At 37.1% G+C, this 24395-nt stretch overlaps 1 protein-coding gene across 2 annotated transcripts; it reads left to right on the top strand.

Annotated features, from left to right (window-relative positions):
- The first annotated feature begins 101 nt into the window (after nucleotides 1–101).
- CIR1 (corepressor interacting with RBPJ, CIR1) lies at nucleotides 102–23930 on the top strand. 2 transcript variants are annotated; one of them, XM_059820490.1, is made up of 11 exons: nucleotides 102–193; nucleotides 1055–1149; nucleotides 1691–1764; nucleotides 2012–2017; nucleotides 2972–2985; nucleotides 3082–3137; nucleotides 3498–3546; nucleotides 3751–3868; nucleotides 19075–19181; nucleotides 20645–20730; nucleotides 22435–23930. In XM_059820490.1, exons 1-11 carry the CDS (start codon nucleotides 122–124, stop codon nucleotides 23207–23209), a joined length of 1452 nt encoding a protein of 483 aa, XP_059676473.1. In that variant the 5' UTR covers nucleotides 102–121; the 3' UTR covers nucleotides 23210–23930. The 2 variants fall into 2 exon arrangements, with proteins under 2 accessions (XP_059676473.1, XP_059676472.1); XM_059820489.1 differs by lacking the exon at nucleotides 2012–2017.
- The last annotated feature ends 465 nt before the right edge of the window (nucleotides 23931–24395 follow it).

Below are 24395 nucleotides of genomic sequence, written 5' to 3'. Positions count from 1 at the left end.
GGCTGAGCGTCGGCAGCGCCGCGCCCCGCAGGAAGGCCCGCCCGCTGACCCGGAAGGCCCGGCGGAGGCAGCCGGCTGAGGGCCCGTGCCGGAGGCCGGTGGCTCCTTCCCCGCCGGCGCCATGGGGAAGTCGTTCGCCAACTTCATGTGCAAGAAGGATTTTCACCCCGCCTCCAAGTCCAACATCAAAAAGGTGAGGGGGGCGGGAGGGCCTGGGCCGGCGGCGGGAGCCGTTGGGGCGCTTGCCGGGCGGCTGCTCTGGGGTGAGGCGCCGCGGCTCCTCGGCCGGTCGGTCCGTCGGTCGGTCAGGCCGCGTCCACCCCGCACCGGGGGTCTGGGACGGGGCCGGGCGGGTGGCGGGGTCCCGGCACCGCAGCGGCATGAGTAGGGCATGTCGGCCTTCCTGTGGTGGGACCGGGGTTGGGGCAAGGGGGGAGGAAGAGGTAGGAAAGAGTTGAGTAACACTTGAAGCTTCAGGTTTACCCACTCGCAGGTGTGTGTAACTAACGCCTTTTCCTGGCTCCAGCTTTTCAGCGCCTGGTTCTCTGGATAAATAGTGTCTATTTGACACTATACACCGTGCAGGAAAACCCCATCTGTCATGGTGTGCCCCTGTTTTCCCGGTATTTCACACCTGCCTCGACCTGCTTCCAGGTCTTCTTCCTTCCCCAGAACTGTACTATTCCAGGAACTCCCGAGGGAGCCTGGGATTTGGCGTCTGGTGAGACTTAGGTGAGGAATTGTTGCTACGGGGAAGGCAGTGGCACACCCAGGGTGTTTTCTGAGCCTGCTTTTCCCTTTGCATTACTAAACTTTCCCATTTCTTTTATGTTCTTAAATGTTGTTTGGAGTTGTAGCCTATCAAAAATGCTGTTTGTGTGAAGTTCATTTGTTGAAATGCTGGATGAAAATAATTTGTTTGATGTGATTAGAGTGGGAATTTTCCCTTGTTAAATATTTTCAATAGATTAAGCCAGTTAAGTATTTATACATTAATGCGTTTTGTCATAGGTTTTGTATTTGTTCAAAATAGAAACTTACTTGTTTTCACTAGGTATGGATGGCAGAACAGAAAATATCATATGATAAGAAGAAACAAGAAGAATTAATGCAACAGTATCTTAAAGAACAGGAATCCTATGATAATAGGTGAGAATTGGCATAAGATCACATACTTTTTCCTGCTGTCTCTTGTTTTCATGGCAGTGCAGGATATCTTATTGTGAGTTATTTGAAATACTGTCTCCCACTGACTGTAGTAGTAGGAGAGGACAGTGACTCGTAAATGGATGTCTGATTAAGCAGAGTTCACAATAACTACTTTCAAGTGGCTTGTGTGTGTCACGTAATTAATTTCAAAATACATTATGTTGCACAGAACAGCAGGTAACCTTGTATTTGGATCACACAGAAATCTGTCCTCCATGATTGTCTGGACACAGAATTATGTTTCAGTGGTGACTGAAATGTGTGATTTTTTTTTTTTTTCAGTGCACAGTGGAGCATGCAAAAGTATTGACTGGTCTCTCAGGTTTTTTTGATATTAAACTTTTGATACTCAAATTAATAAATGAAAAAAATGACAGTTATTATCACAATTTCCTGCTGTACACTACTTTTTTTTTTATATAACTAATACCAAAGTGAATATTTTGTGTCTAACACCCCAAACTCTGTCCTTTTTATTTAGATTGCTTATGGGTGATGAGCGTGTGAAGAATGGTCTTAATTTCATGTATGAGGCCCCACCTGGAGCAAAGAAAGGTATTCTGGTTTCCTGATCATGAGCAGACAGTACTGCAAAGCTAAAAACCCTCTGAAGACATAAGCATAGTGTCTTTTATTTTTAAGATAATGTTTTCATAGTGAGGTAATGCTAGAAGGTATGATTTTTAGTTCTTCCTGTGCGAATACGCAGAGATATATATAGTATGTAATAATTTTGATCTCATAATATTTTAATTTTTTTCAAACTGAGAATGGTTGGGTTTGTTGTTTTGGGTTTTTTTAGGCAACAGTTCAATGTGAAGGGAAAAACAGATAAAGTATCTTTCCAGGCAACAGCATAAATTCTGTCCTTGCCCCAGAGGTGTTTCTTTAGCCGATTATAAAGCCATTGGATGAGGAGGAATAGACCTTACTGAGGCAATGACTCAGACAACGCCAGCCTGTATTCTGGCCTACTCTCCTTTTTAGAAATAGCAAGGTCACTTTTGCTTAAAAGTTCTGCCCATAATTCAGCTTGATGCATGTCAAGCGTAGGAAATACTAAAGCAAAAATTTAACTAGTGAAGTTTTACAAATAATAAATACTGAGACTCTGTAGTCAAAAGTGCTGGCTGACCTGACTGTGGTGGGTCTGTGACTGTATTTAGTAGATTCATAAACAGAAGTTACTGAGTACCTGGTGGATACTCATATCACTTAATTTTAGCAAAATCTGAATATAAGTGCAGAATTAAGAAAACATGTTCCCTTTAAAGGAAAACATGTTCCCTTTAAAATGCATCTTTCCCATTTGCATGAAAACGCTTGGAAATGCTTGGATGGGCTCATTTTTGTAGAGCAAATTTTGTAATTATTTAACTAAAAAGCTCTTAAAGTAATTCCTTAAGCTTAGAGCAAATGCAATTTTAAGCTAGTGATTTTTGCTAAAAAAATCTTTTTTAAGATTTTAAAATTAAGTATTGTTGCTACTTTTGCATAAAAAGTTTAAAGTTTTTTGTATTTGTATATCAAATCAATATAGATTTAAAAGGTTATTCTGGTTTTACAGGATTTGTAACCATATACTAGAGGCTGATTATTTATAAGCGCACTCTATTTAAATAAAGTTACTTTCTGAGTATTTGCACTATTGTATTAGTATAAATCATAAAATATTTTGTCTCTAGCTTAGACACCAGCTGCATTTTACATGTATAATTAATATATAATTTCTTTTCTTTCCATGATTTCTGAAAATTCAAAGAGGAATCTAAAGAGGTATTTCATTACATAATTTTTTTTATGTTTTCTTCCTACTTACTTAAAATGTATTAAAATTTTTTTTTCAAACTTACCATGCTTTCTGTTTTATAGCAAGAAGGAGAGACTGAATACAAATTCGAATGGCAAAAAGTCGCCCCTCGAGAAAAGTAAGATGTCTGGATTTTATCTAGATACTTTTTTTTTTCTTACTTACCTTTCATATCCTTTTCTTTTTTTTTCCTTTTTTTTTTTCCCCCCCTGTTTTATTTTTGAGCAGGTCATTTGTGTAATCCTGTCATGTCCTGGCAGTTAATTAGTAAAACCTGTAAACCTGGAACTATTTCCTTGATCAGCTTAGTTTTTGTTTCAGTTTTACATCCGTATTTGAAAACACATTAAAACTATCGTTTACCAGAAGTACTCTCTGAAATGGATACACACTTAACAAGAAAAGGTAGTTTTGTATATGATGGCTTTAAAAAAAATAGTGAATTGAGTATTTGTTTTCTTTTGTGTTTGTGTAACAGATATGCTAAGGATGATATGAATATCAGAGATCAGCCATTTGGTATCCAGGCAAGTTACATAAATTTCACTCTGTGGATGTCTTGGGTATATTTCAAATATTATCTAACTGCAGAACATTCACATGGACTCTTAATTTTATCATCTGTTTCTCAGTGAGTTTAAAAGCTTCTCTTATGCCTAATAACATAGACATTTCTGTAAACGTTAAGCTCTATTGTTAACTAAATTATGTCAAATTTTTTTTCCTCTTAGGTGCGGAATGTGAGATGTATTAAATGCCATAAGTGGGGTCATGTAAACACTGATCGAGAATGTCCCTTATTTGGCCTTTCTGGAATTAATGCGAGTTCAGTCTCCAGTGATGGTTCAGGTAGGCAGTGAATGTCTTTTAAAGGTGCTGGTTAGAAATTTTGGGGGAACTCATCACATTTCATTTTAGAAGGTTGAAGTTTATCATATTTCAAAGAGTTGATGAAATGGGGAAAACGCTTTTTTATTCCAAATGTAGGATCCACAATTTCAAGTTAATTATTTCAAATTAGAGGGACCTAATTTTGTAATTAGTAACACGTTTTAAAAAGATTCCATAATGACTGGTGCTTTGATTCTATCTGTGGCAAAAATTCAGGAACTGCAATGAGATTGTTTATATCAGAATGACAATATTTGCGTCACCAAAAGAAATTAATGTAATGGATTGTCTAAGACTGTCCCAGTTCAGATTCAGGCAAACTGCTTAGAAAAGCTGGAATATATCAGTAGATCTTTGTTAATCACTTGGAAAAAAAGGAGAGGTTTGAGCTTTTTATATATGTAATTGTGCTTCTATAAGTGGACGAGCACTTGAAACCTAGATTTCCAAATGCCTAGTTTCCTTTCAGCTGGCTTCTTGCTGCTTCCTGAACTACAATTTTTTTTCGTCTATGCACTTTCCTGTTACGTAAGTCACACAGCATTTAGTGTTAGATGAGGTTTAAAGAAGTGGATATACACATTCAAATTGAATAATTTTTTTACTACAGTACTTTGTTTTCTGTAAGTTGACCCAAGTTTGTAACACTTTTAAGATTCTTAAAATTATGGCACGTTAAAGAAACACCTGGTAACATGGGTGAGTCTTCAGACTTGCTGTACTGTGATTTAAGATCATGTGCCGTGTTGTGTATTCAGTTTTGCAGGGATACCATTACAGTGGCACACTTCACAACATATGGTTTTCTTCTGTTTTTTTCCTCAGACTGTCTATTTTATGTGCTAGCTCTTAGTTTTATTACCTATTTAGCCTACCAACAACCTTGTTTTTCAGAATTAGATCACCTAGATATGTCATTTATTTGAGATGAGGCCTGGAAGACTTAAGTTAACGGAAATAGTGCTTCTTACTCTCCTCTGCTTTTAGGCACTGTCTGATGATTATATCATTGTATTAGCCATCCTGTAGTTGATATTCTCAGCCTTTCTATTCAGTATGTTAGAACATTAAATCATTTTCTTGCCTTATTCTTACCTTAGAAGAAATTGTGCCTGCAGTGTTTGGTGATGGTAGAATTATATTGTGCAGCTCTTATGTGTCAGATATGCTTTTGTGCTGCAGAACTCTTCCCCCCCGCAGTTGAAATGATGTTCGTAAATTTTTAGGAATGTTTGGCTGGGAGAGCAGGATGTATTTGTATATGCTTGCACAAACTTGAAAATGGCCTCCTTACGATTCATACCAGTGTAATACAGACACTTTGCATTGTCCATATAAGTCTAACTGCTTGTTTCAAACCTAACTGAACTAACTATCCAGGTGTAGGCAATGTTTGACTGCTGTGGGTGTTTCCTAGCAAGACAGATGTTCTCTGGGTAGCTTTCCAAACTGTCTTTCTAAGCCTAAGGAGAGGGATTTAACACGTGGTGAATTTTGCATGAAGGAAAGTGCTATAAAACTACTTAGATGTTCTCAGACAGCGCCAGTGTGCCCTCTCATTTTCAACTCTGGAACTTAGAAGACGGTGTGCTATGCTGAGCATAGACTTTTTTATAGGCTGAGGAAGGATTTCAGAGAGTAGGGGTGGGCGACAGATCAGGGTTTGTATATATAATTTGTAAGACACTGTTCTGGGATTTGAATAGTCAGCTGTAATGACACTGCTACTTTCTCTTTCTTTCAGGGAAACTATATGTAAAAACACTGTAGGTAAAGTTTAAAACAATTTTAAGTTCTTGATTTAATAGCAGATACAAGGCTTATAGGAAGCGGTAATATCATTAATTTGATCATCAGATAAAAGGTTGTCTGCTTTTTCTAACCTCAGGAATATGATCCTTTCATCCATTTTTCTAAAACTTCATCTGATTTAATAACAAGCTAAATTATGCTCCTTTGATGACTTCTGGAAATTCCATGTGTGTAAATGAAGTACTACAGTTAAGTGAGAACACAAGTTACTGAATTCACTGATTCTCTTAAAACTCATAATTCATCCACGTGGTGTGTTAAAGCTTACGTCACACATTAAAAAAAACAAACCACAACCTGATTTGTTTTAACTAGACCCTGACACCAGTCCTGTGTTGTCTGGGATGGGAGAAAGTAATAATCTTTGCATTGATGAGAGTTCTACCCACTTGTTACAGTGCTGCAGATCTGCAGTTAGCTCTGTAAAATTAACCTACACTGAGAGTAAAACAGTGTGTTAGCATTTCCTAACAAGACACTGCAACATTAAAGAGACAAATTCTATCATGTTCTGATCAACACCCCCAACAATATAATCTTGTCTTGACCATTTCTCTTTATTGCTTTGTTTCCTCTCATTACTTCTACTTAATGCTTTGTTACTAGCCCTAATGCTGAATCAGTATCCACCTCTAAGACCCTTCTTCTTTTCCTCTGTACAACACATCTCCTCAAGCTCTGCTTCTTCCTGCTTCTCTTTATCAGTAATTGCATGCACTCCTAAGCTGCTTTTATGTCTCCGGACTAAATTCCTAATTATTTTCTGATTATTTTATAATACTGCAAAAATATCCATTACCACATCATTCTTATTTAGATTGGCTAGAACTGCAGAAAATACTGCTTTGTAAGGGACAGAGACTTTATGATACCATCTTTTTATGAAACCTTTCTGTGTTTCATGAACTGATGATTAGGCTTAAAAAACTCCAAAGCACTTGAATTGCTTCCCACCCACACCCCCGCCACGTGTCACAAATAAGTGTCTCCTCATGCTTAGAAAACTGGTAAAAATCATGTAAATAGTCCAGAGTTTTCATTTATTGTGATTGTCAGCAGCAAAAAAAAAAAGTGCAAAACCACTTGGCTTCTAAGGTCTGAAGTCTAAAGAACAGTTTTTAGAAACTGTCTGTTCATTTCTAGAATGTAGAAGGAAATGTGCACCTCTGAAGAGAACAATTAATAGGGATTTCAAGGGTAGGGAGTGATTTCTTATAGTATACAGCAAATCTGGAATGTGTATTTAATTTGACTGGGTTTTTTAATAGCTAAATGTGTAAAAAAGAAAAGAAAAAAAAAACCAACCCAAAATCTTTGCAGCCAGGTCTCAAGAAAGAGTTGAAAAATGTTGGGCTACATTATTAGAGCAAATAATAAATTTTAAAGGTCAGGAAGTAATTCCATATGTAGAAAGTCATCTTTGAAAGCTTGTTCCTAGCTTTTGTGTCAGGAAATTGAAATATAAATATTGTCTCATAAATGAAAGGGTACATCTGAGAAATACAGGTATAATAAGGAATAAAGGTGAAACCAGAATAAAATTTTAGTACAATACCCAATATACCGGGACTCCAATTAGTTGATGAAATTGATTGTGTTAGAAGGACCAAATTTAGGCTATAAATCATTAAAACTTTAAAAAAAGAGCAAATTGTTGGAATTTTTTATAAAGTCTTTGAAAAGAGCTCTTTTGCTTTCAAGCTATTTACTTGGTGTAGCACTTTATTTCCTCTGATTTATAGTCTTTTCATCCTAATAAAAGATGATCTCTCATCCTTTTCTTGCAAACTGAACTGAATAATTTTTTTCTAGGCAATGCATGGTAGTTACGCTACCTAAATTTAGATTAGGATTCTTTAAACTTTGAAAATACTCTCCCTTGTTAGAGCACACCATGCATCAGCACAGTGTTGGAAGACGCTAGTCCACGTAGTACAAAGCATCCTGGCTGGTAATGAATCTCTAAGCAATCAGTGCTTGGGAACCCTCAGCCTCATGGTTCTGAATCTGATATTCTTAAGGACATTGGCATCACTAATTTCTGCAGAAGCAGCTTTTAAGAAATGGTCTGGCCTCCCACTTTTAACAGGCCTTGTTCTTCTGAACCTTGTTCTTTTGCTTTAGAGAAGCACACTTAACACACAGGAAAACAGATGACTTTGTTTTGTGCACTGCTGTCTTCATGCATTTACCTAAATGTGTTTCTATCCACAGAACAGTAATGGTAGAAACTTCAGATGCTCTGCTGTAAAGAAGGACTGAAACATCTCATACATGCAAGTTTAAGAACCATGGGAGAAATTCATTATATACTAATTAGACTCATGACTGAATTCTGTCATGTAATAGCTTTGAGGTCTTTAAAAATCTCTAGTGTGGAAGGGTAACTGCTCTCGGGAACATTACTGAACAGAGTTAATTAACCTGGAAAGGAAACAGGGTGGTTTAGCCCAGGTGGGTAGCTCAGCCCCACACGGTGCTTGCTCACTCGGTTGGAGCAGGATGGGGGAGAGAATCGGAAGGGTGAAAGTGAGAAAACCCGTGGGTTGAGATAAAGTCAATTTAATAGGTAAAGCAAAAGCTGTGTGCGCAAGCAGAGCAAAACAAGGAATTAATGCACTACTTCCCATCAGCAGGCAGGTGTTCAGCCATCTCCAGGAAGGCAGGGCTCCATCACGTGTAACGGTTATTTGGGAAGACAAATGCCATAACTCTGAAAGTCTCCCTCCTTCCTCCTTCTTACCTCAGCTTTTATTACTGAGCATGATGTCGCATGGTATGGAATAGCCCTTTGGTCTGCTGGGGTCAGCTGTCCAGGCTGTGTCCCTTCCCAACTCCTTGTCTACCCCCAGCCTACTTGCTGACAGGGCAGCCTGAGAAGCGGGAAAGGCCTTGATGCTGTGCAAGCTCTGCTCAGCGATAACTAAAACATCCGAGTGTTATCAACACCGTTTTGGTCACAAACCCAAAACATAGCCCCATACAAGCCACTGTGAAGAAAATTAACTCTGTCCCAGCCAAAACCAGTACAAACAGTGGTAGCCACAGTATTGCTAACAAATCTTTATGCATGTATAAAGGATTGGCACTTACCCAATTGGAGGGACATTTTCATCCTTCTCCTTGGTCAAAAGCAAAATCTTTTGACAGAAAATGAGGGTAAAAAAATTGTTTTATTAGGATAACCGAATTTATTGAGTTAAAAACAGCAAGAGCAGCCATTCCCTGTCCTTCCCTTTGTTCCTTCAAAAACTGGGCCTTCAAAGGTCTTAGTTGAATAGCGACTTCAATTTCATAAAAGCCCAGGGGGTAATGTTGGTTTGTTTAAATGCCCAAATTGGTGAGTTTCAGTAGGATGTAAACTCCTTTGAATAAAAAAATGTTTAAGTAATGCAGAAGACAAATCCAAGAGCACTTGATACAAGTTCGGTTTGTGTTTTGTTCTGATTTTTTTACTGCTTCAGAAAGAGAGCAAAACAAAATGTCTTATTTGGACTCAACTATTTTTTCAGCTTCAGAGGAGGTGTTTGAGTTAAAATGAATGGAAATGAAACTCCTATGTCTGATTTAGTTGCATTATATGAAGTTCTTGCTCTGTTTCTCTGTGAGGAAGAAGAAGAGTTACTGATTGCCTACATACTTCTTTTTTTTCACATCATAAACTAACCACCAATATAGGCTGCTTCTTTCCCATAAATTCTGTAAGCTGCGATTCTCTTATTTCAGGAGAAGGATACTTGTCTTTGAATCTTACGTGAGGACTGCATTGTAGTCTTCCTCTTTGCACAGAAACTGATTGGCAATTGCTGTTTTGAATTCAGTGTTGAATATCTTGTATGCAAAGAGCAGTCGTGGACTTCAGTTTACTCTGGTGGAACCACTGCAGGGCAAAAGCATGTCTGTGGCATAGAGAACTGTGTTCTTTGAGAAGACTGCTGTCTTTCAAGGTCTGATACACACTGCAGTGCCCCAGCAAACAAAAATAATTACAATCAGTACCTTAACTTAGGCATGGTGGCTTGGTATTTTGCTTCTGGGACCATTTTACTAATCTAGCTGGTAATTCATGCAAAAAAAAAATAATAATCTTACCATTAAAAAAGCGCCTATTGAATAATATCTCACCAGTGAATAGAGATTATTTTTGCAATAAGGCAATTTCAGTGGATGTGGTTATCATGGGATAATCACACCCCTGGGGTACAGCCTTGTCTGTAATCTCCCAGGAGTGTAATTATTTCATGATAACTGCACCCCCTGGTGTTTCATTATTTCCATTATGAAATTCTTAGTTTTAGATATGAAGTAACTTACTTTGATCACTGGAAACTGCGAAGTAGTGTTAGAATGTTCCAGCTGTGAGGCTTGCAGAGACCAACTTATAAGATTTACTTCTCCTTTACAAAGCTAAATTAGGCAATCAAAATGCTTCTTTGGGCTAAACTGATTTACAGGGTTTTTACTGATAAAATCCTGACTTTCAAAGTTCAAACAAGATGAAAATATCAGTTGTAGTTCTGACTTTATGTGCCACTGTGTATATATGCATATATAAAATATGTAATATATACCAGCAAAAAAACCCCCAGGTCACTAGCATCTTAAAGTTTGTATGTTTGTACAATCCTTTTTTATCATTAACCAGCAGCATCTGTTGATTTTTGTGCTTTTCAGTGCTTTTTTTGTGAAGCCTGAAAAACCTTTGACTTTACCAGAACAGAGACTGGTAGGTTTTCTGTGCAAAATGTTTTGAAGTGATATTGTTATTTCACTTCAAAATTGCCTGCAACTTTCTTGGTCAGGTGAAGTTAGGACAATACCTCTTTTTAATTTTTTTTCTTTTTTTTTTTCCTTTCCCTGCAAGCAATCTGTCTTATTCAGTGAAGATTGGAAAGGGATTGCTAAAAAGTTATGAAAGCTTAAACGTTTACAACTTCTATCGTATGTTTTTAGAACAAATAACCTGCTAGGAATCTATTACTATCTTAGAAGAAAGGTATCACTATCTTAAGAAATAAGGCTAGTGTCTCAAATGGGGAGGTAATTTTATGAATGGTATAGTTAGAAGTGGGGTGCTAAGGTTGTTATGCTCTTGGCCTATGAAACTTAAGCCTGGAGAATGCTGGGCATTCTTCTCTGCTACGGACTACTTTGAATGTTTTACAGCCAACTGGCTCCATATGTGATCCATCCAGTGAAATTACTGAGAAGAAAGAGAGTACTGTAAAGTGATGGATAATTCAGGCAAATAATGTTAAAAATGTAACGGAGCAACATGTATATGTATCTAGTGTCTTATGGTCTTCGAAGATAAAGACACTCTAGGTACATCTATGCAAATGCAGCCTTGTAAGGACTCATTATCAGCTCCTAGAGTTTGTGCCCTCTCTTTTCATCGCCTGAGTGCCCGTAAACTAAACTTGTGGTTGTGGTTTCCATCAGTCTATCACTTAGTGTGTTCAACTGATCTTTAGCTTGTGGGTGAAATTCCTTTCCACGGTAATCATTGAAATTATCAGTCACAGAGAGACAGCAAAAAAGGAAACCTATGTCTATGTTATGTCTATATCTCACTGCATTTTTTCAGTGACAAATATGGTACTTTTTTGTATCCCAACAGACAAAAATCTGCATTGTATCAGGAATGCAGGAATTGGTTTAAGTGTTCTCTTGAATCTATAATAACAAAGAAAAGGTATTTGAATATGTTAACTGTGAATATTTGTATAAATGGTCATCTGTAGAAACATACAGGGTATGAAACCTTCCTTTACGATCTGCAGCTGAGACCTTTGATTGTGAACAGTAGGAACCTTAACTAAATCTTCACATAGTTTAAGAACTGTCACATTTTAGAATAATCCTCCATTTATATTTCGGAAGCCTCTGTATTTGGTGTGAATGCATAAAATACAGATTTCTGTTAGCAGTCTTGTGCTTGGCATTTAAGCAATAAATATGGATTCCTATAGCAGTTTGATAAATTGAAATGGTTTTTACTACTCAAAAAAGGAAAAAGGAAACTCAGGATTCTCTGAAGTACCCTATGACAAAAGCATGGTAAATTGTACTGAAATTATGTGCTGAAGTGTTAAATTTTTTTTAAACTGCAGACCCTCTGAACAAGAGCTAATTAAAAGCCAGAGGTTTTTTATTCATTGATTTCTCTCAATGCCAACTGCAGCAGTTGCTTTGAAGTGTAAATATGGTCTGAATGCAGTCATCTCTGAAATAGATGAAAAGGTTATTAGTAAAAAATGATCAATTCTGAGTTAGTGGAGGCAGCATAAATTTGCGATGTTCTTCATGACCAGGATCATGGTCACATAATTTTGATAATAGCTCTTTGTCCTTTAGATAAATAAGTGTCTACTCTTATCTCTGTCACAACCGCAATAAAAGTTCACAGATGATATTAGGCTCAGTCTGTAATTTGTTTCCACTTTTTGTTCAATTTCCTTTTAAGCCATATTAAAAAAAAAACAAAAAAACATGAAACTCTGTGGAGAGCACAAAAAAAGTATATGGATTTATTGACACAACTGTCTATGCTAATTTTAAAGTTAGTTTCTTTTTTACGCCATAAACATAAAAAGCCTTGTGTCATATGTTATGCCTTTGCTACTGCCCAGACAAGGCAGCGTTGTGAATGCAGAGTATATTCATCCTTCATGTGATTGTGTACTAAACTAAAATCCACCAGCAGAAGGGTTTTCTAAAACCTGGTTAATGTGAAAGAGCTATTTGCATACTCCCTGGAGTATTTATTTGGTTTTCAACAGAAGAGCATAGCTTTAGTATCACTGTTATGTAGAAAATCAAATTTCAGTTTGGAAGAGTTATGGCCTCGTGTTGTCCAAGATGCATATAAGAAAGAACAAAGACGATGTGCCTTAGGCCTACTTTGTTAACAAAAATTATGTAGTAATAAAGGATAAGCCTTGAAAGTATCTTGTCCTTGATTCATAAATCAATTTTTAAACATGGTAGAGTGTGACACATACCAACGAATTGATAGCAGATATGCTATTGTGCTTTATATTTACATTCATGTAAATTATCTCTCTGTTACCAAGTCAGGAGAAGTCTGATGGTATGATAATGGCGATACCTTTAGATGAAAATGATCACATCTGTAAACTAAAATATGTCCCACACCAGAACACATTGTCAAGAAGGGGAAGCTCTAGAAAAGCCCTATTCTAAATTTTCTGGTTTGGTGATACACAAAATGGGCGTTAGTTAAAATAAAAAAGTTGTAATTAAAATGACACCTTGAAGAATCTACTGCCTTTTTCAGTAACTTTTATACTGAGTAGTCTGCTTCATTTCATAACAATACGTAACTGCAGCCACTATCTAAGTACAACTGGTTACTGTAATTTCCCCTGCCACAGGTTATACTATTACTGCTTCTTACCTCTTTGCTTTCTTTACGTATTTTGCAATAAAAATCCATTTAAAACTTAATTGATTGCAAAGAATAATTCAGTTTGCTCATCAGCACTAGTGACAGCAGTGAAAGTTTTTATCAATAAATTGAGCGGATACTGTCAAGACTATGCATCATGAGTAGATAGAAGTAAAACTGCTATTTTTGGTGATACTGGCGATCATGACATTATGGTCTATCCTTACCGCCACTGAAACTGTTGCAGAAAAAGTGGTAGTTAATCACAGTTGTTATGAAAAGAGAGTTTAGCATATTGCTCTCTAATATTGGATAATTTGAAAAATGTGCTTTAGACATTTTAAGGGAGTCCTACTAGATGGTGTGTTACAGCTAGCATTGTTCCCCTAAGAGGAATCCTGTGCCCATGCCTCTAGAAGAAACATTCTGGCAAGAGCAGTGTTACATACGCTCTGCATTTGTAGCTTCAAGTACAGACAGAATCAAAAATTAATTGTAGCTATAGGTTTCTCTTGTTTCTGGGATGGGAGTGGGTGTAGTAATGCAGGGTGGGAGAGCTTGCTTGTAAGCTAGGCATTTAAGTATGCCCCAACCCTGGAAGTGTTCAAGGCCAGGTTGGATGGGGCTTTGAGCAACCTGGTCTAGTGGAAAGTATCCCTGCCCATGGCAGGGGGGGTGGAACGAGATGATCTTTAAGGTCCCTCCCAACCCAAACCATTCTATGATAAGTAATTGAGATCCAGAATTGTATTTCCCCCCCTGGTTGTTTAATAGAAGCAGAACTGATTCTGTTAAACTGATCTCAGTTAAGCGTGATAAGAACTTAGAGTGCTCTTTGTTATAAAAAAGCAAATTTACAACATGTTGTAGAAATCATAGTATGATACCCTTCTGCAATCCAGTATAATTGATGCTCGTAAAGGCTTCAGAAAAAATCTATTTACAGCTCTTCTGTTTATTTAATTGTACGAACATTATAAAGACACACCAACAGCTGTCAAGCTAAGGTTGCACTCAGGTTGTACTTCATGAAGACTAAAATTCTTCTTTTCACATTTCATTGAATGGTTTGAGTTTCCAGATTTTGTGCCCTAACTCTTTGACTCAGCTGAGCTATCTGGATTTTTTCCTTAAGTAGTATCTTAAACAAAAGATTACAGAGAGAATTAATGCAGCAAGAACTTCTGTGGGAAGTAAGAAGCGGGAAGAAACTGTAGCCTATTTGCTTGACAACAGTATTTCTTGAGAATTATAAAGGCCATGAAAAAATATTTTAAAAATCCTTTGGTGGGTTTTTAACTATGGAGCCTCTTTTGTGCAAACCCTTAATAGAATTTTAAGTACCTGTAGCTGTAGAAAACGTAACAAGTTGTCAGTTGTCTTAGTGCATAAAAATAAGTATGATATCAGCATGCAATTAATTCCACTATGTGGTAAAAAGCTTTTCCAAGACTATGAATTAATTTTAAAGCAGATAAATGTTTTAGTTTTAAACAAGTGTCATCTGGAAAAGTTTTAAAGGTTTTTTCTTTTCTTTTTTTCCCTATCAAAATGTAAATTCCAGAAAATAAGCTTGACAGTCATATTCAAAAATAGCAAGGTACTGTATTTGACTTGTTTCAGAAAGAATAAGAAACAGATGATGAAGCATTGTAACTTTGAACTTATTTTTAGTTTGCTGATGGAAAAATGCTGAGAGACTAGTTGTCAGAAGTCATAGCAATCAGCTATTTTTACAGGATCCCTGTATCTAATGTTCTGTCAACTCATGGCATAGTGTCATCTCTAGATGTTTTCACCTGCATGAGATCACGCAAGTAGCTTCTTCACAGACTGTCTAGCAAGTCCATAAGGAATGCATATATGAGGAGATCAGTTTTCATAGTGCATAAAGTATTTTTCTATGCCTGATGTAGGAGTGATTTTTTGCAAGTTGATGGGTGCTGTTCAAGAATCCTTAGCTAAGATCAGTTCCCAAGATTATAGCCAACTGAGAGCCTCTCAGCTCAATCTTACTATCTGTTTTACAGTTTATGACTTAATTGGAACTTAACCAGATGAAGATACACGGCTGTCAGGTATACTTAGTACTGTTTTGTCTGAAGATCTTGGAGGGTGATGATGTAAGTGTAGTCATAAGCCAAAGATGGGCTGAAAAGATTTAGCTCTTTGGCTTACCAGGCAAACCAAGTTTGATCATGCTGGGCATAGTCGTGTCTCCAACAAGCAGAACTCCACAATCAATTCACACCAAACAAAGGAAGAGGCCCTCTACCAGCCAGTATACTGGTGGCTCCAAGATTTAAGCTTTAGCTCCTAAATAAGGAAGCCAAGGACAATTCTGAGAAGTTGACTTTTTCAAACCTCTGTTAAGTGAGGTTCAGTGTTTGGGGTTTCTTTTACAGTTTTTGTCTCCATCATTTGTATTAGCCAGGAGAAATTCCCTACCTAATTTTATAGATTGTTTGCTCACATATTTAGGTATCTACGTCTTTTAAGACTCTGAAGAAACAGCCCAAAAAGAAGTGTGTTACAAGCCTTGATGCTGTCACATAAAATAGCTGTGCCCAGGAATCCTGGAAGACCTCAAACTGTCACTGATATTTCAGAGAAAATCACATCTGCTTATCAAAATCATTAAAGCAGTCTGTTGAGGCATGGATGGGAAAAGAAAGTCACGAAGCATTTGATTCCAAACAAAGGAGTTTAATTATGAGAATAAAAATTTTCTTGATTCTCCTTCTTGTGTTGCAGAAAGTAGGTAGTGGTAGAGGTTTGCTATTAAGCTGTGCAGCCATTGTCAGATACAATGTCTTAATTGAACTTCTCAGCCTGGACTTGTAACCAGATAGAAAACAGTCTCTTTAGACTTCCCAGATCAGATACTGTTTTCTCCTTACTGTGGTCTAGCATTGCTACCTGAACAATGGGAGCGATGTGGTCTTGCTGTCATTGGGCAGCAGAAGTTCAGTGGCATCAGCTGTTCAGAAAAAAAGTGTGAGGAGGTTCACCTGTGTCATCCTCTCAAAAATGTTAACGTTTTTTAAACTGCAAAGATCACACGCTGCAAGAGAGTCCTCCGTAATCAACTGTTGTGAACAGCGTGCTTCTGTTGTGCCTGGCTGGGGTCTGCACGCAGAAGGGTTGTGAAATAGGACTGTGTTTTGACTCTGCTTTCATTTATGGGGTTGGTTTATTTTTTGAATCTGATTTCCTAGTGTTTTCTAAAACCTTTAATTACAGTAAAAATAATGTACATAATAAAGCTTCATGGAGATCCTTGCATCTCCTCACAAGCTAGACTGAACCTAAATTACTGATTCCCTCACCACAATTAAAGGGAGACCAAACCAGGAATAATTTATTTCATAAACCACTCTGAAGGTTCTGTAGGTGCCTTTGATGTAACTTGTATACATCCACAAAACAGGAATAACGGTGATTTGTTAACCCTCCTTGTCATGGTAATACCATGTTGCAACTAAAATACTGTAGATGGAGCTATGAATGTTTCCTTGATGACATTAATAAACAAGGGAACAGAAGGCATACACATTTATTTTTAGCCTGGCTTGCTTACCTGTGTTTTTATTTTGTAAACCTAATGATGATTTCACTTCTAAAAAGCATATGGAAGCTAACTTAGAAGTTTGCATGTGGTTGTGTGTTGGATCCCAGCTTGAGCAGCCACTCTGATGGGCCTTTTGATCACTTGTATTGATCTGTACATTACAGCACAACGGACATTGGGCACAACTGCACAAAACCCAATAGTATTGTGCATTCATTATAAGCATTTTATGTAAAAGAGGAAATTATTTTCCTTACTCTTTATAGTGTTATTCACAAAGAATGCCTGAAAGGTTTGTTTCTGGAAAATAATTTTGAACTGTGCTTTTGAAGGCTGATATGCCTTCATGCATCTCTGGTCTCAGTTCTGCCCATGGTCCTTTTATGGAACCACAAAGTTAGGGCTTCTTTTGCAGATCTTCTGTATAGATTTGGAGAAGCTGTATTCCTCTATTTATCTAATCACTTTAATGAGAACAAATAGGTGTCCGATACACATCAAAATGTGTACAGTGCTGAGACACTGAAGTGGGAATAGCTGGTAAGTTACCAGCTATTTACTTTGTTAGGTTACTTTGTTAGGCAGTGGTTCTTACTGCCTTCAAATAACAGGGGGATTCCAGGCTTCAGTCTCGTCACATGTTTTGGTTTCTTTGGTATGGTGAAATCTTCTTTCATGACTCTACACCTCATCTCCATTCAGCTTCCTCATACAGGCTATTTGACTATATTGTATGGCTGGTTTATGTGGCCTTTTCAAATCAAGACATCAGCTGGTACCAAATTCTGTTGTTACGTTTCTGTTAGTTTCTGCTCCAGCCAGAGTAGATTTCGGCAAGCACAGCAAGGTTTTAAATTTGAAATAAGCAAAACTGTGGATACTGGAGCCCATATACATTCATTAACTGTCAGTGAGCTTACATTTACACTGTAACATGTAAAAAGAAGAAACACTTTTGGTAAAATACATGGGAGGGAATAACCCCCTACTTAATAAAAATGTGAACTCAAGGAAAGACTAAGGTATCTCATTAGAAAATTCTGCTGCCTGGCAAAATAAGGAACTTGTGAAAAGAAAGTCAGTAATGCAAGGGCTCCTTAAACAATTTTCAAAGTTTTATCTTCTTCCTTCCTGCTTTACACATAGGCCTGTTTGTTTCTGTAAGCAGTGTATTATACAGGAAAACTAAGAAAAAGTTGAATTTGCCATTTTACTGGGAAAGTGCTATTTTACTTTCCATATATTTTCCATAGTAAAAATATCCCTTTACTTTCCACACTTTTTTGTGTTAGAAATTTGTGAGTTTTGTCCACCTCCACAAGTAAGAAACTCTTAAAACCACAAAGCAGGATCAGATGTTTCATAAGACTAGTTAATCTTATCCTTTACAGTTAGTTTACTGAAGTAATAGTAATCTTGTGCTCCACGCTCTATTTTACATTGCTTCTAATTTAGATTTACCTTATACAGTAGTGCTAATTCATTGACAGTAGGGTTAGTGAATGAACTGGTAAGGAAATTTACTGAAAGTGACCTAACAAAAGAGTGTATGTTTAGGGCGAAGGAAAAGTACCTAATCAGACAAGTCCGTGAGGTTTTGATGATCACAGGCGTTCAATTAAAGCAAAGGAGTGAGTTACAGGGTTTCTAAATTACGCAGTCAGTTCTGAATGATCCAAAATACATCCCATATTTTGCTCCTTGTTAGATGTTTGCAAAGAAAGATAACGTGCCTAATCTCAAACACCTACTCTAATGCAATATATGGTGTATTTTTTAAGCTGATATTTTTTAAGCAGAAATCTGTTAGGAGATAACAACCTAGAGACCCAGCATATTTGGGGGTCCCTAGAATAAGTAAGGACATAAAAGAATTTTTTTCATGTATTTATTTATTTTCCATATGTATACTGAGTTTCTAGTAATGGTTACTGTCTACGTTTAAGTTCAAAAATTTGTGTCATTATGAAAAATGCCTTGTTAGTGACGTATTAGAAGTGTGTTTTCCCATTGTTTCAGAGGAGAGGAGGCACCTAGAAGTCTTATTTAATGTGCTTTCTTTAGGTTTCCTGCGCTTTTTTACTATAATAAAAATATATTGCTAGACTTACCTAAATATATTGTTTTCAACATGACAAAGTTACATAAGAGAATCCCCTTATACTTAAAGAAAAATGCAATTATTTTCTATTCTGAATCTCCAGACTGCTGTTTTAGAAAATCATATCTGATTATTTGCTCAGCAGAAGATTATTGAGTTGATTTAGCTGTGATTTTACTTAACAAAGCTTCAACTGAATTCCTACTGTGGAGTCCAAAAAAGGTAGAGAGATATAAATGATACATTCAAACTGTGATTTTTGTGAACAGGGCCATCAATGCACCCCTCAGAGCTAATAGCGGAGATGAGAAACAGTGGGTTTGCACTGAAACAAAATGTACTGGGGAGAAACTTGACCACAAATGATCCATCACAGGTAATGATCTTTTTACCAGTAAGCTGAAAATGTCTATAAATCTAAATGTGATTGCTTGTGAATTGCTACTCAATGTTTTCAAATATGCATATCCATAGGAAAGCTGAATAGCTGTACCAGTAGAAAAATACCCAAAAACTTAGTTTTCCAGCTTTGTTTTAGTCAGAATGGTGAATCATAAATTGCTTCTTCTAAAACCATATATAATCAATTAAATCCCTCCTCTGGGTGGCTAGAAATTGAATTTTTCATAAAGGGGATGGTTAGGGGGTTTGCCACATACTTCTGATGCAATGCTAGCCTTTGGATGCCGTTTGAGCAAGTATGCACAAATAATTACTGCCAGGAATGCTATATCTGAAGATTTTTTTACTTGATTGACTATTGTTACATTTATTATTTCTGAAAGTGAACACATTTAATTGTCTTTACTTAAACTGCACAGGGTACATTTCTAATTGAGGTGCTTTAATTAAAATGTAAAGTGAAAAATTCGTATACACTCCTTGAGTGAGCCACCATGAAATAACCTTTGTTCATATGGCAGGATGGTCAAACCACTAGTAAAGAGGGGATGACAGCCCTCAGCTGGTCTTGAAATCTTGAGTAAATCAGCAATTCATTGTGTCTCCACAGATGGATGTACCTTTGTATTTAAAAAAGCTATGTAGCCCAGAAAAGTGTAGCATATGGGCACTGTTAAATGAATCACAGTGATATCAGTATGTTTGGTGTATGTTAGGTGTGGTGCGGTTTTTTTGGAAGAGCTTTTTTATTTCTTCTTTCCCTTCCTGAGTGTGGCTAAAATTAAAAACATCATGGTGGAGAACTGTAGTGTACCAGATGCACATAATTTGAAGAATTCAGGGTCTTCAAAGTAGCTATGCTTTGCTGATTGCGTTACTGTATGTAGATTGTATGATTACAGTATTTTGCATTGCTAGAACACTTCATGATCATTTAAAGACTAATAACACAACAGTGAGGTAGATGTGTTAATACCCATTTTCCTAATGACTAAACCGAGACAGAAAAGTAATTTGCTTAAATTACTCTGGGTTCGAGCAGGACTAGCATCTTACCTATTCATCCAAGCATGATAACAATGGAGTGACTTATCCTGGGGAATCATGTGAGCTCCAAAATTGGCTCATTTTTATGAACATTTTCAGAAATGTTTCTTTCCCTAGCAGTGATTTTTTCATATGTTACTAATAACTCCTGTTGTATAACCCCCACATTATAACACCTACTCAGCTTTGAGACAGAACTGGGGGAGGAGGGGTTCGCTTTGTAGCGAGTTTGCTGCTTTTTCCAAAGAGTCTTAAGCTGATTTAGTAATACAAATATATTTCTGCCTGTGCAAAAATAAGGTACACAGAGGCATCACTTTTAATACAGAAATCTGAATGAAGAGATTATTTTTATATATAATAACTTAATGTCTTACCACATTTTCCTAGGAATTTGTTGCAAGTGAAGGAGATGATGATCCAGAAGTTGAATTTTTAAAATCACTGTCAACCAAACAAAAACAGAAACTTCTAAGGTAAGTGTGGTACCTAGTGGAGGGGAGCTGTATCGCCAGTAATTCTGACTCCATGATTGTCCCTGTAAGTCTTCTATGCCATTGAAGAATTCAGCACCATCAGTACAGAAGAAATCAGCTTAGCTTAACATACGCTTGACCACAAATGGCGTTATGCAGCATGGTTTCTTAATCCGGTTGTTTTTTTTTAATCTGGCTGTTCTAATCTAGTTGTGATACCTTTGCATTGGGGCTCGTTTCCAATTTACCTGGGATACTGAAATAATAATTGGCTCACTGAAGATGCTGTCAGTTGCTATTTTGGAATATTATTTTACACTCCATTGTTTACAGTATCTTCTTCCAGGACTAAAAATTCTGTGCTCTTGTTGACTGGTTTACAACTTGGCAAAGTTTGTTATCTTCTCCTGTGCAGCTAAACTGAGCCTGACGTTGCACCCCAGGGCCGAGGCTGGCCTAGCTCCACACTGCTCTCGGGTCAGGGGTTATAGTTGCTGCTCCAGCAGAGGCAGCTCCCCCTGGTTTTGTAGTTCTAATAAAAAGTTAATGAGGTTTTCACTGCTTGCTTCTATCCTACTGATTTCATATGTCAGGTGACTTACATTTTTTTTTTCTCTGTTGATTTGGAACATTATTTTGAAATAACCTGAAAATGTTTAAAATGAAAAATATTAACTACTGCCTGGTAGATCCCATACAGGTATCACTAGTTAAAACAGCCTTTTAGGTTAAAAGACGTTCTGTATGTGGGGAGTGGGAGGGGAGAAAGGTGAATGGCTAAGCAGGTACATGAGTAGGTAAGTACGTATAGTATTTGCATATATAATAAATCATTCTCTGAAAATAATTGGCATATTTTATATTCCTTTTAAGTAAGGAATGTGTATGTAGTTTGAGTAATTTAAAACTGTATTTTGTTTGACCTTCTGCTGGCCCAACACAATGAAATTGTAATACTTTGTATTTTGGAAGTTGAAGTTCAGTAAATATTTGGGTCCTTTAGATTTTACTAGTCTGAAGGGTTTTTTTTTTAATACGCTGAAAGTAGTTTCACTATTCAGTCACTGACTTTTTGAGAAGAATAAACACAGAAAGCAAAATAAAAACTAGGTGAAAGCAGTCAAATAGCAGTGAATGCATGTGCATGATGGAATATTGTACTTATGGCTAGAAAATGTAAATTTCTAGTTGTGACAGAAGAGGTTATTGAAAAGATGAGTATTATTTGCCTGGAGAACTCAGAGAGTTAGAGTCTCAGTTTCCATCATTAATAGAAAGTGAATACTAATTGCGTTTTTTCATTTTCAAAATATCTTATAAAAATGCACAAACAAAAGCAGCAATGATTTTCCAAAGTCTCCAGAGCAGGCTGACAAGGAAAAAAAAAGCTATTGAATGTATTAATTCCTAGTTACAAGGCCAAAATTGACATATCTTACTTATCTTCTTTAAAATTAAAGAATTAAAAAATCATGTTCTTCCTGTTTCAGCGGTGGATTACAGGAGGATTATGGTTAACATCAGGTTAGAAGTTTAAAAATAATACTTTGCTGAAAGAGCAGAGGAATTCAACATGTTTTATGGAAAATAGTGTATTTACTGTGTAGGTCATCAGAAGTAGTGAACTTTAAACGACAATGACTTTGTAATTTTGAATATCTTAACACGACTGATTGCGCTACTCTTCTGTTTTGAAAATAAAAGGAAGTTGGATCGTCTGGAGAAGAAAAAGAAAAAGAAAGACAGAAAGAAGAAAAAGCAGCAAAAGAAGAAAAGCAAAAGTAAACACAAGAAACGTAAGATGCGATCCTCTTCCTCATCCTCCAGTGAGACTTCAGTAAGCAGCAGTGATAGCGAGACTGACAGCAGAGATAAAGCAGCACAAAAGAAGATGTATTCTAAGAAAAGAAAAAAAGACAAGTTTTCAGAGGCTAGCAGCAGCAGTGATTCAGAAGGAAAAGCAAAGACGAGGAAGGAAAAACTTTCTGAAGATCTCTCTGGTAGTCACGGTAACAAGGACAAAGATAGGGAGAAGTACAGACTTTTAAAGCAAGATAGTTCTGCGGAGAACAACAAATGGAGCTCCTGTGAGGGGGAAAGAAAGTCCAAAAGCAGATACCATAGCACCAACAAGAGAGAGACTGAAAGAAAGGAGAGGGATAGTAGAAGCCAAAGCATGGATAAGGGGAGCAGGAGAAGAAGCCCTTGCACAAGTCACAGCAGTTCCAGGCAAAGGCAAATACGAAAAAGTCCAAGTCAAAGCCCTGGTGAAGAGTGGCCCAGGAAAAATGAAACCAGAAGCCCCAGCACAGATGTGCACAGAGAGAAGAAAAAATGCAGAGAGCGCTATGGGGACAAGTGCAGTAAAGTGGAAGACAGAGAAAGGAGCAGACGCAGTAGAAGCAGAAGCAGACGCAGTAGAAGCAGAAGCAGACGCAGTAGAAGCAGAAGCAGAGAGATAAAAAAGCAGATAGTGTAGGGGACAGGTGCAAACAAGAATGTCTCCATTTTTTGATGAATACCTTTAACAAGGGCTCAGTTATGTGTTGCTGTTCACTTTCTAACCTCTGTAATTAGTGTTTCCTACATAAAGCCAACAGCGTCATTTCTGTAATGTTGGAATATTTGTAAATTAGGTATAAATGTTATGATATTTTTCTTACTGTATAAATATACTTGTTGGCAAATACCTCTTGTATACATGCAGTAATTTATAGACCTGATTTTAATGTTTTAAAATATTTCAGAGCAGTGTATGATATTCTTGGTTTTGTCAATGATGATTTCTGTTTAGATGCAACTGTGAGGGGAAGCAGAGAGTAATTTGGGGAGAGTCCTGGGGTATCTTAAGTGCTAACAAACGTTTAAGATAGTTCTGGATAAAATCACTGCTTCAAGTATCAAAACATTGTGTACAGGGTTTTTTTTTCGTACTGAAGCATTTTTCCTAAAGTTCCCTGTAAGAGATCAATTTCATGAGTTAAAACAACAGAGAGACATAGTTCTCGTAAGTGTGTAGCCAACATTTTTTGACCTCCTGCAGTGTACAACTTGGTCAGGGCTATCTAAACATCTTGAACCCCTGTTGGTATATGTCAGTACAATGTCAAGTTACTGTTCAATAATCTCTCAAGCCATGAAAAGAATATTTACTGCCTCAGCTGTTTCAGGTATTTCTCTGTTTGTGGTAGAAAGTTAATGTAAATAGTCATCCTTCTGTTTTCGTGAAACAAACTTTGTTTTGTTAATGATTGACAGTCATTTTCTGCACACATTGTTATGAAGATGAATTTCCATAATAAAATACCTTATTCTTTAAAAACAGTAAGAATTGCCACCTTCTCCAGAGTTCTGAATCCGTACAAATGCACGAGGCAACACCCCACGGTGTTTTTATTGCAAAGGAAATGCTTCTCTGCCATTTCAGGGTGGCAGATGGAAGTACATTAGTTAGTGGACAGGTGAAAAGGTGTCACTGTACTCAGTATTCCGGCAAGCAGCTTTCTTCCTCTCCTCACTCACAGGACAAATGGGACTTTCTTGTATTACCAGTCCACTTCTTAAAACAGTCACTCAGAAGTTTTTCAATAGCACACAGAGTATAATATATGATGGAAGTGACCTGGCTTATCTTTTAAGCGCATGTGAATGAGTTTGAAAGGGTG

This window comes from Gavia stellata, chromosome 8 (genome assembly GCF_030936135.1).
Source record: "Gavia stellata isolate bGavSte3 chromosome 8, bGavSte3.hap2, whole genome shotgun sequence".
Classification (NCBI taxonomy): domain Eukaryota; kingdom Metazoa; phylum Chordata; class Aves; order Gaviiformes; family Gaviidae; genus Gavia; species Gavia stellata.
The sequence above is the reverse complement of the archived record's forward strand: the minus strand, read 5'-3'. Positions and strand labels throughout refer to the sequence as shown.

Bases quoted from the DNA above. Each gene is read 5' to 3' on its own strand.
- CIR1 (XM_059820490.1), top strand. From the start codon at position 122: ATGGGGAAGTCGTTCGCCAACTTCATGTGCAAGAAGGATTTTCACCCC. The intron at 1,150-1,690 runs GTGAGAATTGGC...CTTTTTATTTAG, and splicing joins CAGGAATCCTATGATAATAG to ATTGCTTATGGGTGATGAGC. The intron at 3,547-3,750 runs GCAAGTTACATA...TTTTCCTCTTAG, and splicing joins ATCAGCCATTTGGTATCCAG to GTGCGGAATGTGAGATGTAT.